The 16,997-nt window shown below is 28.7% G+C and overlaps 1 protein-coding gene across 1 annotated transcript in view; it reads right to left on the reverse strand.

Moving 5' to 3' along the window:
- The window catches only part of LOC107447363 (transmembrane channel-like protein 2), a 76,463-nt gene that overhangs the window by 51,197 nt on the left and 8,269 nt on the right, over positions 1 to 16,997 (reverse strand). The window contains exons 2-3 of the mRNA XM_016062251.4: positions 15,410 to 15,594; positions 1,945 to 2,076 (exon numbers count right to left, since the gene is read on the reverse strand). Coding sequence (XP_015917737.1) covers positions 1,945 to 2,076; positions 15,410 to 15,588 — 311 coding nt within the window. The 5' untranslated portion in view covers positions 15,589 to 15,594. The remainder of the gene's footprint in view (positions 1 to 1,944; positions 2,077 to 15,409; positions 15,595 to 16,997) is intronic.

Genomic DNA, 16,997 nt, shown 5'->3' on the forward strand with positions numbered 1-16,997 from the left:
AATATAAAAATAAATATACAGTCTGATAACGATTAATACTGAGCTGAATAATTTTTTATGTGAATTGAGTGTAACTCTTTCACCTTATGAACTGTAATGTTAGCGAAATTTTTAAAAAAAATCTATACTAATTTTTCTGTCTGAAGAATGATGTAGGAAAAGTGTGATTAGGAATTCAAATTTTTATGATTATTCGAAAATTTTTTTATTCTTGTAGATTTCTATTCACCAATATATGGCAGTTGAATAAAAAGTGCGAATGAGAATCATCGCACTTTAATTTTTGACAGAGAAAAGGAAATTATTCCTTAAAACACAACTGAATAAGTACGTAGTAATGAGCGTTATCGCAGTTTAATTTCTGACAGAAAAAATTTAAGCTCAACAATGTGCCACAGATGAATAAGAACGAGCAAATGAGCGTCATCACAGTTTATTTAGTCACAGAATAATGGAAGTTCATCAATATACCAAAAAGGAATAAAAACGAGTTAATGAGCGTCATCACAGTTTAACTGTTCACAGAATTATGAAAGTTCACCAATATACCAAAAAAGAATAAAAACGTGTTAATCATCGTCATTGTAGTTCAGTTTTTTTCACATAATAAAGGAATACCAAAATGCCACAAATGAAAATGAATGGGACTTCACCAATATACCACAAATGGATATAAGTGTATAATGGATAATGGCAGTTTAGTTTTTGACAAAAAAAGGGAAAATACTTGGTGCATTTCAAGGCTAATTTTTAATCTTTGCTGATAGCTAGATGTTTCACTGCGCCATGCTATGAAAGTAAAATGCTTAGAGTGAAGTTATATTGTGTTTGGTCAAATAACTAATCACTAAAGAATAGAGATGAATTCAAAAACACATTATCAGTAAATTCTTTGATTGTGATTCAGCAATCATTTCTCTTCAGAAGATCAGACTCCTTACTTGAATCATTGGAACAATCGCAGAATCCATCAATTCAAGAGTATTAACTTAGGTGACTAGTTAACAGGGATAAATCTTGTGCCTACAGTTACACTCGATATTTACTTGTAGGAAAGTTTTCTCAAATGCATAAATTGAAGACAAAAAAATAATAAAGCAAGGAGGCTTATGCTTTCCCACAGTATGGGGTAACTCAAGAAAGCAGCAACTGATTTTAATTGTGGAAATGAAATCTACAGACAAAAATAAGTACCCACCATACTACTCAAAACACTTAAAAGTAAAAATAAATTATAAAATTTTTCTTCTTTTGCTTTTTTATATCCTTTTTATGATAAGTATATTTTTTTAGTATGTGTTTATGATATTAAGTTGAAATATATGTTTCCTCAAAACATATACTTTTAAAACGGAAAGTAAATTTTGACTGTAACAATATAGTTTCGTGGTCTTTGTTACCCTATAAAAAGAAAAAAATAATTATGTAGAATTAACATAGATTAATAATGTACGAAAAATTAAAGTGGAAATCTTATCAATTCATTAAACCAACAAACATATTTTTAGTCAATTAACTTGAAAGTATGAGTTCAATTTATTAAAGTTATAAGACATAGGAATTTAAGATGAAATTATCAAATTAACTTAAAAATCACACAGTATTGAAATATATGATCCAACGCTTCACTTCACTAAAACATGAAGATTATTGCATGAAAATTTGCAATTTCCGAATCAGTGACACTAAAATCCATCCAAAATAAATTTAAAGGACAGCAGAATGACTTTATTTCTACTCTATCTTTGAATGACAACTTCAGTATGAAAAAAAAAAATTTTTTTTCAACGAACGCGTGACAGTAACTTACATACGTGCACTAAATTATAGCTTATGCACAAGGACTATTAATTTTAGGCACTGAAAAAATATCTTATTCCAACGTTTATAATTGCCCGTAAAGATTATCTAATATTAGATATTAAATACAGAAACTAAGTTCACCTGAGTATCTTATATTTTTTCTGCATTCGCCATGGCTGTAGTTTGATGGTTTCTATAATCTGTTTATTTAGCCTCATGTTTTCCTTCACCTCTTCCGGAGTCTCTTCTTCTTCTATGGATATGGCAGTTTCGCTACAGAAATAAAAAATAAAAATAAAAAACATAATAAGTATCAGTTTTAAAAATAGTGCAGTTTCTTGGGAGACTTTGCTTACTGTCAATTATAAAATTCCTTGCTACCAAAGAAGAATAAAAGCGTTTTGTGTCTAATTTCATAAGTTAAAATATCGTCTGCACTAATTAATTAACACATTTGGATCACCCCCTTCAGCCACTATTAAGGAATTCTAGTACGTAAAAATCTGATCATTAGATTAAAAGTTGATTTTTTTCTATAATGCACCTAAAAGTATACTCAGAAAGCTTTTAATGGCACTAATTTGTTAACACGGTTGTGTTGAATGTGGACAATAAGAAACCATTATCCACATTCCTTACTTAAATTGCACAGTTATCATCTTAATGCAAAAAAAAATAGTTTAGCCAGTGTCTTTAATTCTTGGGTTTAGTTTTAAATTTGTTCCCTATCTGTATTCAAGTTTTTTTCTATAGCAAAAAAATTTAAAGATTGTAAAATAGCTAAGTTAAATTACTATAACTATTCTAACTCATTTAACGTTGTTTTTTATTACTTTATGTCTTTTTAGATACAAAAAGTTATAAATATCTGAGTTAAAATTCAAAAATAATTTGTTATTAATTTCAGTTTTTTTTCTATTGTAAACAATGGTTGAAGCATGCATATACAAAGAAGATCCATCACAGCAATAGACTTGGGAGCAGAATGATGCACTGTTTTAAAATCAATCAAAAGCAACCAATCAAAATTTAAGTTATGCAACCCGCTCACCAACGATCAGTGTATGTGTTGTAAAACAATACACAATTCGTGAATTTTATTTTTTATTATACTTCAAAATAGCCGTTGAACTGCCAACCCAATTCTGAGTTTACGGCAATCAGTGTTCAAATACGTTGCCTTGTAATTTTGAACTCAGCCCAGAAGACAAGGGAACCTCTGGATCTAACATTGGGACAAACCTACCCTTGTGGAGGAATTCTTGATGGAACTAACCCGCATTTGCGTTACATGGAGAGGAAGACCACGAAAAAACCCCATGGTTAGTCGAACAGCAAGGATATTCTAACGCATGATCCATCCACCACTGAGGATATTTAGCGGCAGCATTGTGGTAGGTGCAAGACGGGAGCAGAATTCATATTAATCAGCCCCCACTGAGATTTGAGCTTCGGTCATGTCATTGGAGGGGCGAATGCTCCATCCCCTGAGCCACCGAGCCTGTGTACCTTTTTTAATAAAATTGAAGGGCTTGAGGCAATATTGATTCTTATATTGTTCAAGATAACTTTTTTATAAAAAGCAACACGATTTCCAAGTGGAGGCCAAAAGATATTTCTGTGTATTGTGCTGCTCTGGATTCAATTTAATTCGTGTATTGTGCTGTAAATTTATTTCGATTTTTTTCAAGACATTTTCCTACTTTCAACATTATCCGTAGATATTCAATTAAAATGATACATAAAAAATATTAGAAACTGATAAAAAAAAGTATCTGCTGAACTAATAAAACAAAACTAAAACTATTCGAGCTATATGCCCTTAATCAACGTATACAAAATCATCAATGTATCAAAAGGTAGTGGAGTCCTTATTATATTCTTTTATAAATATTTCACGTACAAGATGATATCTAGAATTTATGGTTGGCGTAGATAATTTTTCGGTATGTGATTATCTTTTTATTTTTATTTTAGCATCATGTTAATACAAAAAAAAATCAATTCAATTTCAAAACATGTAAACTACCTATTTCAAAACATGTAAACAACCTAAGAGTTAGATAAATTTTTTAAAAAAGCATTCTCTTTGGGAAACTATGGCTTACATTATATAACCTCAATACTTTCAATTACATAAATTTTTTATTTTTCATCTGAAATCGAAAATGGAGAAAAAGTAAAAAAGTAAAAACAGCTGTTTTAGAATCTAAATGTTGATTTTAATAAACAAAAATTAAGTTAGTAATTTTCTGCGACCAATTACAGTTATCAAATGATTCTTTCTTTTTTTTGAGTTTTATAAATTTTTATTTGTTTATTTATTTATTCAAATATTTTTATTTATTTATTTTTTTATTATTTATTTATTTATTTTTTCCTACTTTCAACATTATCCTTAGATATTCAATTAAAATGATACATAAAAAATATTAGAAACTGATAAAAAAAAGTATCTGCTGAACTAATAAAACAAAACTAAAACTATTCGAGCTATATGCCCTTAATCAACGTATACAAAATCATCAATGTATCAAAAGGTAGTGGAGTCCTTATTATATTCTTTTATAAATATTTCATGTACAAGATGATATCTAGAATTTATGGTTGGCGTAGATAATTTTTCGGTATGTGATTATCTTTTTATTTTTATTTTAGCATCATGTTAATACAAAAAAAAATCAATTCAATTTCAAAACATGTAAACTACCTATTTCAAAACATGTAAACAACCTAAGAGTTAGATAAATTTTTTAAAAAAGCATTCTCTTTGGGAAACTATGGCTTACATTATATAACCTCAATACTTTCAATTACATAAATTTTTTATTTTTCATCTGAAATCGAAAATGGAGAAAAAGTAAAAAAGTAAAAACAGCTGTTTTAGAATCTAAATGTTGATTTTAATAAACAAAAATTAAGTTAGTAATTTTCTGCGACCAATTACAGTTATCAAATGATTCTTTCTTTTTTTTTGAGTTTTATAAATTTTTATTTGTTTATTTATTTATTCAAATATTTTTATTTATTTATTTTTTTATTTTTTGTATGTTCATTGTAAAATGAACCTAAAGTACTTAAAACTACTATTGTATTTAAAAAAAATAATAGTTTTAAATTGTATCTGCATATTTATGATTTATCATAAAAGTATTAGACATTAATCTATAAAAATATATAATATACTCACTACATATATCACATATGCTGACTTTTTATAACATAAGCATTTACAAACGTAAATTATGATTTTTATTTTCTTCCCGTTTAACAAACAATTTTCAACTCTACCCGTAAATATTAAAATTTAATTTTCAATAAAAAAAATTTGGAAATTATTGACAAATACAATTTTTTTTAAAACAAATATAATATGTAACCAAAATTATTCATAGTATATTTCCTTAATCTTGCATTCAATTACCGTATACAAAATCATAAATATATCAAAAGACAGTGGAATCTATTTTCCATGAAAATACGGCCTTTTTTAATATTCCATATAAGATGATATCTTGAATTTATTGCTGGGCGTAGGCAATTTTCTTGTATCCAATTATCTTTGCTTGCCTTTTACACCAGGTGAATATTATACTATCTTACTTATTTTTTACAACTGTGTTAGTCTGTATACATTTTTTATTAAGCAAAGAACTTTTTTAATTTTTCCGTTATAATAGTGTACTAATTTTTGCTACAAAGTATACTCTTACAATTTCGCTCTTTATTCCTAAGTAAGTTGACTTCTTTTTGGTAAAATTTTAATACAAATAGTGAGATTGAGATTTAACTTATAATTTTTCGGGTTACATAAAATTCAAAATATTCCATGATAAAATTTAAAGGAATTTAGTGATTTCTAACAGTAATTTAAAAACAAATTATAACATTTCTTGTTAAGATTATTCCATCAAACTGTATTAAAATAAAATAATAATAATAATAATTACTTAAAAATTGTTATATGAGGAGTTAGGCAATTTGTTTATGTTTGCAATTATTTGTTTGTTATTTGTCATGTTTGGTTATGTTTGCAATGAGTTAACCAAATTTATTTAACTCTATAGAGAAAAACGCATTAGAGTTTGCTCACAAGCTCACTACGGATACTTATATTTACAATTAATAAACATAGTCATAACTTCTTCATTTGGTTTTCCAAACCGGTTTGTATTTTAACCGTATATTTTACTTGCTATACAAAATCAGTAGATAAACTACTCATTTTTCATTAACTAACTTTTAAAAAAATGAAATTTGTTTACTATAACGTAAATGTTTAAAAAATATAATGATATTTACAATGCGTAATAACATTTTGTTATAATTATGCATATAAATAAGTAATACGTTTCTAATAAAATATTATTTATTTATTATATTATTGAATTGTTAAATATATATTATTCATTGTTAAATACATTTTATTGTTAAATGTATCTTAATGATCATTAAATTGTTAAATACCTGCGGCATATCTTAACGAAAAAGAAAAAGCTAAAACACGTTTTAAGATATCGACATTCAAACAATTCTAAAATTAGAACGAATGTTTCAATTTATAATAAAATATTGTTCTAATAACCGAGTTTTCTGTCTCAATTTTTTAAATTTTGAACTTTTTAATACGTCCTATATAGGGTTGGATATCTACAAAAAAGATGTGTAACGATGGCAACAAAAATAAGCTTTCAATATTTAGGTTTTCAAAGTTGGTGCAATAAAATAACTTTAAAGTTGGTTCTTCTTTATTAAATGGAATATCTAATATCTAGAGCAAATACTACATACATTTATAAATTAGTTTTTTGAAATCTGCTGATGATGTCCATCAAATGATCTATCAAAAATTTTATTGATTACAGACCGTGATTACATAACAATTAATTTTAAACATGGTTACACAATTTACAATGTCTTTTGTTTTCGTGGTTGCGAATAATCATGATCAATAGAATGTTTAAAATAAAAATGGAATAATGATCATAAATAGTCATAGGATCTATATTAACAAGTAATCGAATGATCTTCACTGTTAACAATTCCAAATCAATCAAATTTTGATATTATGCTATGATCAAATTATGATAATAAGTACCGACATCATCCGCAATTTTAACGTAAAATCTATTTTTACTGTAAAATATTATACCACAATTTTTACAGTAATATTTATTTAATTAAAATGGTTCAGTGGTTTTAAGGTAATTATTACTGTAAAAATTACGGTACATCAGATTTTTCGTTCCGTAGCATATTCCGGTTAATATGGATTTTACGGTAAAAAGAGCCGACACTTTTTACCATAATTAGTGTCCGGAATTTTTTACAGGGTACGTTTACAGACAGTTAAAGTAATCATTTAATCGTTAGTCATGATTACAATAGCATAATTGTATACTTTACTGATTGTATTATATAATTGTTATCCATTATTACAATATATATTGATTACTTGAAATAACAATTAAAATTTAAATAAATAATTTCAAAGTAATAACGAACTTAAATTTAATTTTATTTCGATAAAATATAATAATTTACTATTAATTAGAATATAAATAATTTACTAAACATACAACTGAGACCTCATAAGGATAAGTAGTTATTGTGTCCCATGTAGCATTGTGTCCCATGATTACATGATTAATTATAATCATGATTATTTACAAAGAAAATCGCATATAATCATTGTTGCTTTCGCAAAACAACCGTTTTCTTGTAATCCTGGTTTCTGATTGTCACTGATCATGACAGGAATTTCAATCAAAATTATGGGTGCTTATAATCAATATTACATTCACTCGATTCCTTGTAATCCTTACTTGCGATAAGAAAAAATTTTGCTCAACTGCACTTAGATATTATATTACAAATTGCAAATTGCAATTACTTATTTTACAAAGATTTTATTTCCGTGGTGAAAAAATATTTTTGAACTAATTAATTTAATCTAAACTAAAATGTATACATAACTGTTTTTTTTCATAACTTCTTATTTAATAATCATTATTCGCAAAAAATCTAACCCTTTTTAAATAAAACAAATTTTCATTAGACGAAACATTTATGATAATTATAGAAATTGCTAACTTTAATAACAGAATAAATGATTAATCAAACTGCTGGAGGACAACTTTGTTATGAGTTTCATAACAAAGGCAAACGTAGTAAAAAAAAAGACATAATTGGTTTCAAATAAAATAAATAATAAATTGGCGAGCTTTGAAGACTAACTATTTTCTACAAAGAGCCTAAATATTCAATAAAACCATCATTTTTTTTCTCAACAAATCAACTTCATCTTAAGAAATAAAATTGTATGAATAACTTTTTTCTTCGATAATTCCTTATTTGTTAGTCATTCTTCATAGAAAAATATAAAAAATCTTCATTAGACTAAACGATTATGCTAATTATAATAATGGCAAACTCAATTATAATGTAAATAATCAATCATGCTGGGGGACAACTTTGTTTCAAGTTTCATAACAACTGCAAACATGAAAAAAAAACATAATTCGTTTCAAGTAAAAATAATAATAAATTGACGAGCTATGAAGACTAACTATTTTCTAAAAAGAGCCAAAATATTCAATAAAACCACATGGCATCCAACTTCGAAACAACACCCCCTCCCCTCGAATTCCCTCTTCTCTGGATAAAATAGTTGGAATTTGATGGTCCTACACGTGGGCGTTTTCCTGGTCCTGTCAGTATAGTACAAGGTGTGGCATCTAGAGCAACACTTAAGTGGATTGGATGTCTCTTATTTGTTTCGACGAAAACACTATACTGGGAATACAGTGTTGACATTTTACGTGGGATGACACTGTATAAAGATGAACGACCATAAATGAAATACCGCCATCTTTCCTTTTGAAAAATCTTTTCAAGTCGAGGCTATTTTATGAATAGTTTATGAAAAACGTTCCTTATTGCGTCATCATTTTTTTTTTTTTTTAGTTTGGTGAATATAAAACTATGAGGCATGAATTCTAAATAAAATTATGGCAACAAGTTAGAAAAGGATTGCTGGGGATTCTAAACTACAGCTAAGAAAAATTGAGTCACCATTAAGAATTATAAATAATTTTATTGAAATTAATTCGATATTTTATAATTTTATATTCCATACCTGAAGTACTAGGTTGAGATTTAACGTGGGACTATACTGAATAAATATGAACGACCATAAATAAAATACGGCTATGTTTTCCTATGAAAGTTCCTTCACGTCGAGGATATTTTATGAATAGTTTATGAAAAACGTTCCTTATTGCGTCATCATTTTTCTTTTTTTTTTTTTTTTTTTTGGTGAATATAAAACTATGAGGCATGAATTCTAAACAAAATTATGGCAACAAGTTGGAAAAAGATTGCTGCTCGCTTGGGATTTTAAACTACAACTAAGAAAAATTGAGTCACCATAAAGAATTATAAATAATTTTATGAAAATTAATTCGATATTTTATAATTTTATAGTATTCTATACCTGAAATAATAAGTTGAGATTTTAGGTGGAACGATACTGAATAAATATGAACGACTATAAATAAAATACGGCTATGTTTTCCTATGAAAGTTCTTTCATGTCGAGGTTATTTTATGAATAGCTTATGATAAACCTTCATTGTGAATAGTTATATTAAAACGTTAATATAAAACTACGAAGCATAAATTTAAAAAAATCTGTATCAACTAGAATGGAAATGTGCTCTATTGGGATTTTATACTACAATTAACAAAATATTAAACCATAGAATGCTATAAAAGTAGAATTAATTTTATGAAAATTAGTTCTATATTTTATAATTTTGTATTCTATAGCTTTATATTCTATACCTTATTGACATTTTATGTGGAAGACATTGTTTGATGAGATGATTATCTGATAAGATCACACTGATGAACGAACATAAATGAAATACCGCCATCTTTCCCTCATGAAAAAACTTTTCCTCAAGTTGAGGTTACTTTATGAATAGTTTATGAAAAACGTTCCTTTCTGTGTCGTCATTTGTGTAGTTTTGTGAAAATGGGATAATGAAGCTTAAATTCCAAATAAAATTATATTCTAACAAGCCGGGTAAATATTGGTGCTCTATTGGCATTTTAAATTACAGCTAACAAAGAATTGGATCATCATAAAGAGCGAGATAAAAGTAGAATTTTATTTTACGAAAATTAACTCGATACTTTATAATTTTATATTCCATTGCTTAAATACAAGGTTGACATTTTATGTGGAATGATACTGCATAAAGAGGAACAGCGATGAACAGAAGAACCGCCAACTTATCGGAGTAATTTGAAGGATAGTTTATGAAAAATGTTACATTTTGCGTCATATTTTTTTAGTTTAGGAAACATAGAACAATTAAGCCTAAATTCAAAACAAAATTGTGTCAACAAGTCGGAAAAGTTTGCTGTTTGATTGAGTTTGTTTGCTAACAATATATCTCCAGTTCAAATATGACTAGCTTACAATCATAAAAATATCTCCCGCATTCTCATAAATTAATTTAAATTAAACACTTTGATTTTCTTGCATCTCTAACAAAAAGTATTTCTTAAACATCAATTTCTAAAAATTTTGTCACAAAAGTATGATGAGTGATTCTATGAAAAAAAAAGCATGACTTATTAAATACTTTAAAGCGGAAAAAATCTGGAAAATATACCTTTACAAACTTAAGTTAATATTTAATAAGCTGGGAATTCCTTAATAAAATACCAATAATGAATCGGGAGCATTGCCAAAACTTTTAGTTCAAATAATGTGACTTAAGTACTTCTACTAAAAAATTATCCTTCGATTAAGTTTAACTTTCACAAAAAAGCTCTAACCATTTAATATTAATAGTTATTTTTATATTTAAAGATCTTAGGAAAAAATAAGCTTGTGATATAGTATTTTACAAAGAAGGGATTTTTTAATATATTTTTAGTGAATTTATATATTTTTTTAATTACTAGTTTTGTCCCCATTTTATAACTTTCTTCATTTTAATTTGTTTATATACACTCCTAGAAAGTCCGATTTAGCGTTAGTGATAAAATTGGCAATAAATTCTCCGTCTAAGGTAAGAATTGGTGGTAAGGATTGGTAAGGATTGATGAACGTTGTATTTTTGCTTAGTTCAGAGCTCTGATCGAAGTTTAAACTATCTTTTACATAGATTTCCGAAGTGGCCGCTATCCCCTCCCCACCAGTGGACGTTAAAAACTTCTAGGTAGGGTGTTAGAACCTTTCAGTGGATGTGAAAAAACTTGAAAAAGAAACATTTTTTAAACATGGAATTTGCTCAAAAGTTAATAATTTTATTTTGAATCGAAAATGCAATACATATTTAACTCTGCATAAATTACACGTTATTAAAGCAGTTATTAATTCTGATATTTATAGAAACAATGGTTACTAGCCAATTTTATAGTGAACCTAACACTTTTCTTGCTGTACTACACAATCTTTTTTTTTATTAACATGATGTTATTTTCAGATCACAAACAATCATGAAGCAAATATTTAACTTTTCTTTTAATTCTGCAATCACCGAAAGTAATTATTTACTTAAATGCATCCCTCAAATTAAAATGTCACCAATAATTTAATCATGAGAAAAGATATACTTCGAAATTACCTAAAACTAATTAGAATACTCCTCAATTTTGTTTGAATTCCATTAATTAGTGTTTCGTTTCATCAGTTTGTTCCAGAACAGTTTTATTTAATTGCAGATGGCATCACCTAAAAGTCATTCCCTTTCGCCAACAAAACAATGAAAATATTTGATTAATTTAGTTTTTCAGCAATCAAACATTTTGTCTGATAGATTGAAAAAAAGAATTGTTTCTATTTGAGTTTAAGTAAAGAGACTTTTAGCACTTTTAAAATTTACTTTCGCTTACTTACTTTTCGCACTTTTAATTTACGAAAGAATAGATTAGTTTTTATCTAAGAAGAGATAAATAACTCATCAATATCAGAAAATAATTAACTCATCAAAATTCAATAAAAACGCAAAGTTCTTAGTTTCATAAGTTATAGTTTAAATTGAGGCTTAAAAAAAATTTTGAAAATCATTAGACTTGAAAATTACCAGAAAAATTATCTTCCTTCAAAACGTTAATTCTCTGATTTACTTTGCATTATTAGTAATTATGATTTTGGAAGAGAATTTATTCATTGTAATCGATATGAGAAAAAAAAAATTTAAAAAATTCCGTAACGCAAATAAAATTATTTGAAATTTTTATTATTTTACAATTTGCATCCGCATTTGAAAACAGTAGATATAGTTTCCCTTCTTTACTTTATTTATTTTAATCACGCGCAAAATCCTAAAATATAATAAAATAAAATAACCTTAACAAATATTGCATGTTAGAGAGGCATCTACAAATTTGGTTTCTTACCCATGGAGAAAAACTCTGGTAAAACTACCGCATTGTATGGTAAAAAAATCTCTGAAAAAAGTCTGGTAATAAACCAAAAACATGCGGTACTCAAATAATTCATTTAGTAATTTGGTGCCGGGATAGCCTGGTTGGCAGGGCGCTGAACTCACACTCGTGTGAATGGGAGTTCGAATCCAGCCGGCTGAAGACTCCCCATGTAGTAAATGGTGACTGCTGCACTTTAAATTTTCCGAGTCACGAAGTCCTCCATGTTTTCATAACAAATTATACCTCTAGGGGTACTGAATTGGAGATCGATCATTCTCTGGCTCAGATCAGAATTGTGATCTGTGGATAAATGAATGGATGTGTGGATGGGTCCGCCCTATAAAACGGGTGTGACGTATTTGTGTGACAGAAGTAGAATTCTTGGTCATAGATGGCGCCACTGGAAAACAAGAACAATTGCACCCCCTCTGCCTTAATGGCTGACGAAAACAACAACAACATTTAGTAATTATTTTTCGTTAATATGCTAACGGTTTAATGGATATTCCGCCTTTCAAAATTATAGTTCTCATAACCACACATTTAGTAAAAAATAAAAAAACTGAAAAGTAAATTTAGCCGAACATATAGTTTGTATGCCGTACTCTAAGGTATCATAATTAAGTACCAAATTTTACCACATTTGCCGAATTTCGACATACACTTAAGCCGTGGTAAATGAAGATTAAATCCACCATACACGGAGTGACCTAATTTAATTGAATGACCAAAAACAATTTATTCCAAAAAACAAAATTCGCTTCCTACACTTCTGTTCATGATGCATGTATATCAACAATCATTTATCAATTTATGATTTCGTATTCTTTCGCGTCTTCTAATTTTTGGTGGCAAGCCATACAAAGCCAGGCTTTATCTTTTAAACCAAGTTTATCATTTCCTGATTCTTTTTCAGAAAAGAAATGATGACTCAAAAAAATGGACGAGAAATCTCAAGGTCCATTCTGTGAATTATTGGTGATGAAGAGTGCAGGCGAGTAGTGAGATGCTGGGGGGCACACCCTCTCTGAGAACCACACCCACGGATTTGAAGGAAACAGAAGGGTTGCCCACAGGAAAATGAAAATCTTGAGTACTCTGATGGCCTTGCACGTGATAGAGCAGATGGGATGTGCAAAAGGATCGACCCATTTTTGAGTCTCATCCACCAAAAAATAAATAAAAGGATCATTTTATTTCACTGCGTCTTTCATAGCTGACAAGTTTGGCGTGATTAATCACTGTTTAAGTACTTTTTGTTTACGTCCGCTGCTTGTTATAGTTTGTCAAATGATAAATATTATTGTTTTTAAATATAAAGACAAGAGTAGGTCATTACTGAATTTTTAAATTGGAAGTGTTTTCATCGATAAAAGTACGCAAATAATTCTAGCAATAAGCACACATTTCAGTTTTATGGAGAAGAAAAATTTAACATAACTGAGTAATAGACATTAGAGAACTTGCATTGATAACACTGGGATACTTTTTTCCGTTGCATGAGATTTTTGATAGGAACTTGGAAAATTTCATGTCACTGAATTTAAATCCGCAATCGGTTTCTCTCACCATGTTCGTTTTTTAAAGACATTTTTATTCTACTTTTTGTCGAAATGTACAAGTTTAAAAACGTAATATATAATAGGGAGTCGCATAAATGTTACGTCAAACTTCTGGGAGATGTAGAGCACATCTGCAGGATTAAAACTGCAGGGAAACCCAAACCAGGAAATGTCGCCATCCGCCACTAGAGGCGCGAACAGGTCAAATAATGAAGCGCCTCTAGTTGCGTACGATGACATTTCCGGGCACAGGTATCTACGCGATTTTAGTCTTAATGAAGTGCCCTAACTCCCCTACAAGTTTGTGGCAGCATCTGACTCCCTGATACACACGACGTCTTTAAACTTGTACATTTCAACAAAAATAGACTTAAAAAATACTTTTAAAAAAATACTGCAGCTTTAGAAGCAAAACTAATTTCAAATTGGATGTCCCCTCACAAAAATTATGCAAGATCAAGTATTTGTATAAATGCGACAAAAAAAATTTTTTGCCTAGTGTAATAGATTGAAGGTGAAATTATTTTCGGTACACTCTGTAGCTTCCGTCAAGTTTAATTAAAATGTTCTAAATCAGTATTTCTGAACTTTATTTGCTCTTAGGACTTGTAAAATATTTTAGTGTTACATCGCGGACCGGTAAGATTAGTAATTTGGACTATTTGTATAATTCTTACACGCATAAACTATTTAAACTATTTTTCGACCCGTTTGTTTCTGATCATCCACGTACTCACCATAAGGAAAGATATTTTAATTTTAAACCTATTTACATGTACAGGTATTAAATAAGATTTATATTCTTTCTGATAAAAATATTAATTTTACTATTAAAGTAACAAAATAGCAAAGCCAAATTATATAAACTTATGTAGGTAGTAAAAGTATAGAAAGAAATATGAAATTAAAAAAAACATTAAAAAAATAAAGAACTGATTTAAATGTGATTGATTATTTATTGATTACACAGTTGAATTATTGATTTGCAATTCAGGATTTTTTTAAGTTAAATAATTTGTAAAAATAATTATAATATCTTTTCCCGGGCGACATTTAATCAACACTATAAATCAAAAAATTTGTAGATTCGAAAAATTTATTCAAATTTTCAAATTTTTATTCAAATTTTCAAATCAATTCAAAAATTTATTCAAATTTTCCCCGACTTTAATAACAATAATTGAGTTGTGGTGGTTCAGGGAAAACAGCGTTTGCCTTACAATGAGATGAACCGGGTTCGAATCCTAGCCATGGCTGGTCGATGCGAATTCCGCTTCCGGTTTGCACCGACAATAGTGCTGACGTAAAATATCCTTAGTAGTAGACGGATAATGGTTCAGAGTCCCCTTGCCGTCAGGCTAACCGTGGGACGCTCTCATGGCTTTCCTCTCCATGTAACGCAAATACGGATTGGTCCCATTAAAAAATCCGCCACGAATGCACATTTTTCCCAATACTTGATCCATGAGTTCCCTTGTCTTCTGGATTGGGTTCAAAATTACAAAGCCGCGAGTTTGAATAATGGTAGTCGTAAACTCAAAATTGGGTCGGTTGCTCAACGGCGGTCATAAAATAAAAAGAATTGTTTCACTTACTCTCCAGAAGATATTGTAAATGATGACAATCTTCTTCCATGTTTGCCAGCCATGCTTTCTGTGAGAAAGGGGGAGGATCCCCTGCGAAGAGACTGTCTGCCCCATCGGCTACGTCTACGGTCACTCAAACTGCTCCTCAGATAAGCTTCCAATTCATCGTCATCTGGTTCATCAGCCATTGTTCCCTGTAACGATTAAACGATACAAAAAAAAATTACTTCATGAATCAATAAAATTGTTCACAATTAATATTTATAAAAAGCAACTAGAGAATTGCTCATATCCTTTACGCAAGCAAGATGCGATTAATTTATAGTGGATGAAAGTCCTCTAGGTAGTGCGATGTGCATGTTCAGGTAGTTACCTTCTCTGGTACCAACCACGTTGTCTCACTGAGATGAAAATTCTGTGGCATACCGACCATAGTCGTTGAAAGAGACTTCAAGCCTTAGCCGTGATTCGTCATTGATGTAGAAGTTATTAATATACAAAATAAAATAGAAAAGCAAATAGGAGCAACACGCAAAACCTCTGTAATCACTGACCCCAACTTTCAAATGAGTACTTTTTACACTTTTTAAACATGATTAGAAGGTTAAAACATTCAATCTATGCATTTATATTTATTGCCATCATAATGTCATCCAAATTCAATACAATGTCGATAAAGTGTTATCGTTAAGTTTAAACTGGTTACATTTCAAGTTGTGCCATACCATTGACTGTGGTAAGAAAAAGGCTAAATTTGAACTCAGTTAGGTTTACTTGGCTTAATTTGTAGCAAATTTATAAGATATTATGGTCTTAAGTGGGATAGCCTTTTTAAATGAATAATTTGAATTCTAAATAAGTTAACATTTACTGATCAATAATTTTGCTAATGAAATTATATAGGAAAATCAAAAACGTAATAATGATAAAACTAATAAAAAATTTCCTTTATACTTTATTTAAATAGTTTGGTGTAAGCTATTTAATTGTTTTTTATTTCAAAGAATGAAACTCTGGCAGTCAAAAACTTAAATATTCAAGTATTTTCAAGTACTTTTTAGTAACAGGCAATTTTTATTTTTAACTTCCAAAGATAAAACAAGATGCCTATATATATTTGACAAATACTCATCGTCTTTTCGTTATTTTTGTCCTGACTATTTTCCCACAAATAGAAGTAAGTCCTGCAAAAAAATGATAAACATATACAAAATGCTTTATAGCGTTTTTTTTAAGAAAAAAACTTGTTTAGTTCATTTTGTAACCAAATGATACAATGCTAATTAACCACAAGCTTGTTAATTGCTAAAAGAGTAATTGTTAAAGACCACTATTAGCTAATAGTTAAAGAAAATTTTTTAGTATTTAAACACTTTTTAATCTCTTACACTATCGAAAATGGCATTGACCTAACTGAAGAAATTTCATTTTCTTACTTCCACTTATCAAATATGCAGCATCAATTTTTGTAGGAAAGAAAAAGACCAATCTCTCTAAATCCTTCACCAAATCAATAGAAATTCCAATCTTCACAAAGGTTTTGAAAAATTCGTGCCAAAAAGACACTATTACTATCACGCAAAGGATAATTATATAG

Source organism: Parasteatoda tepidariorum, chromosome 10 (genome assembly GCF_982258835.1).
Source record: "Parasteatoda tepidariorum strain Cologne lab strain chromosome 10, Ptep-v5.0, whole genome shotgun sequence".
Lineage (NCBI taxonomy): Eukaryota > Metazoa > Arthropoda > Arachnida > Araneae > Theridiidae > Parasteatoda > Parasteatoda tepidariorum.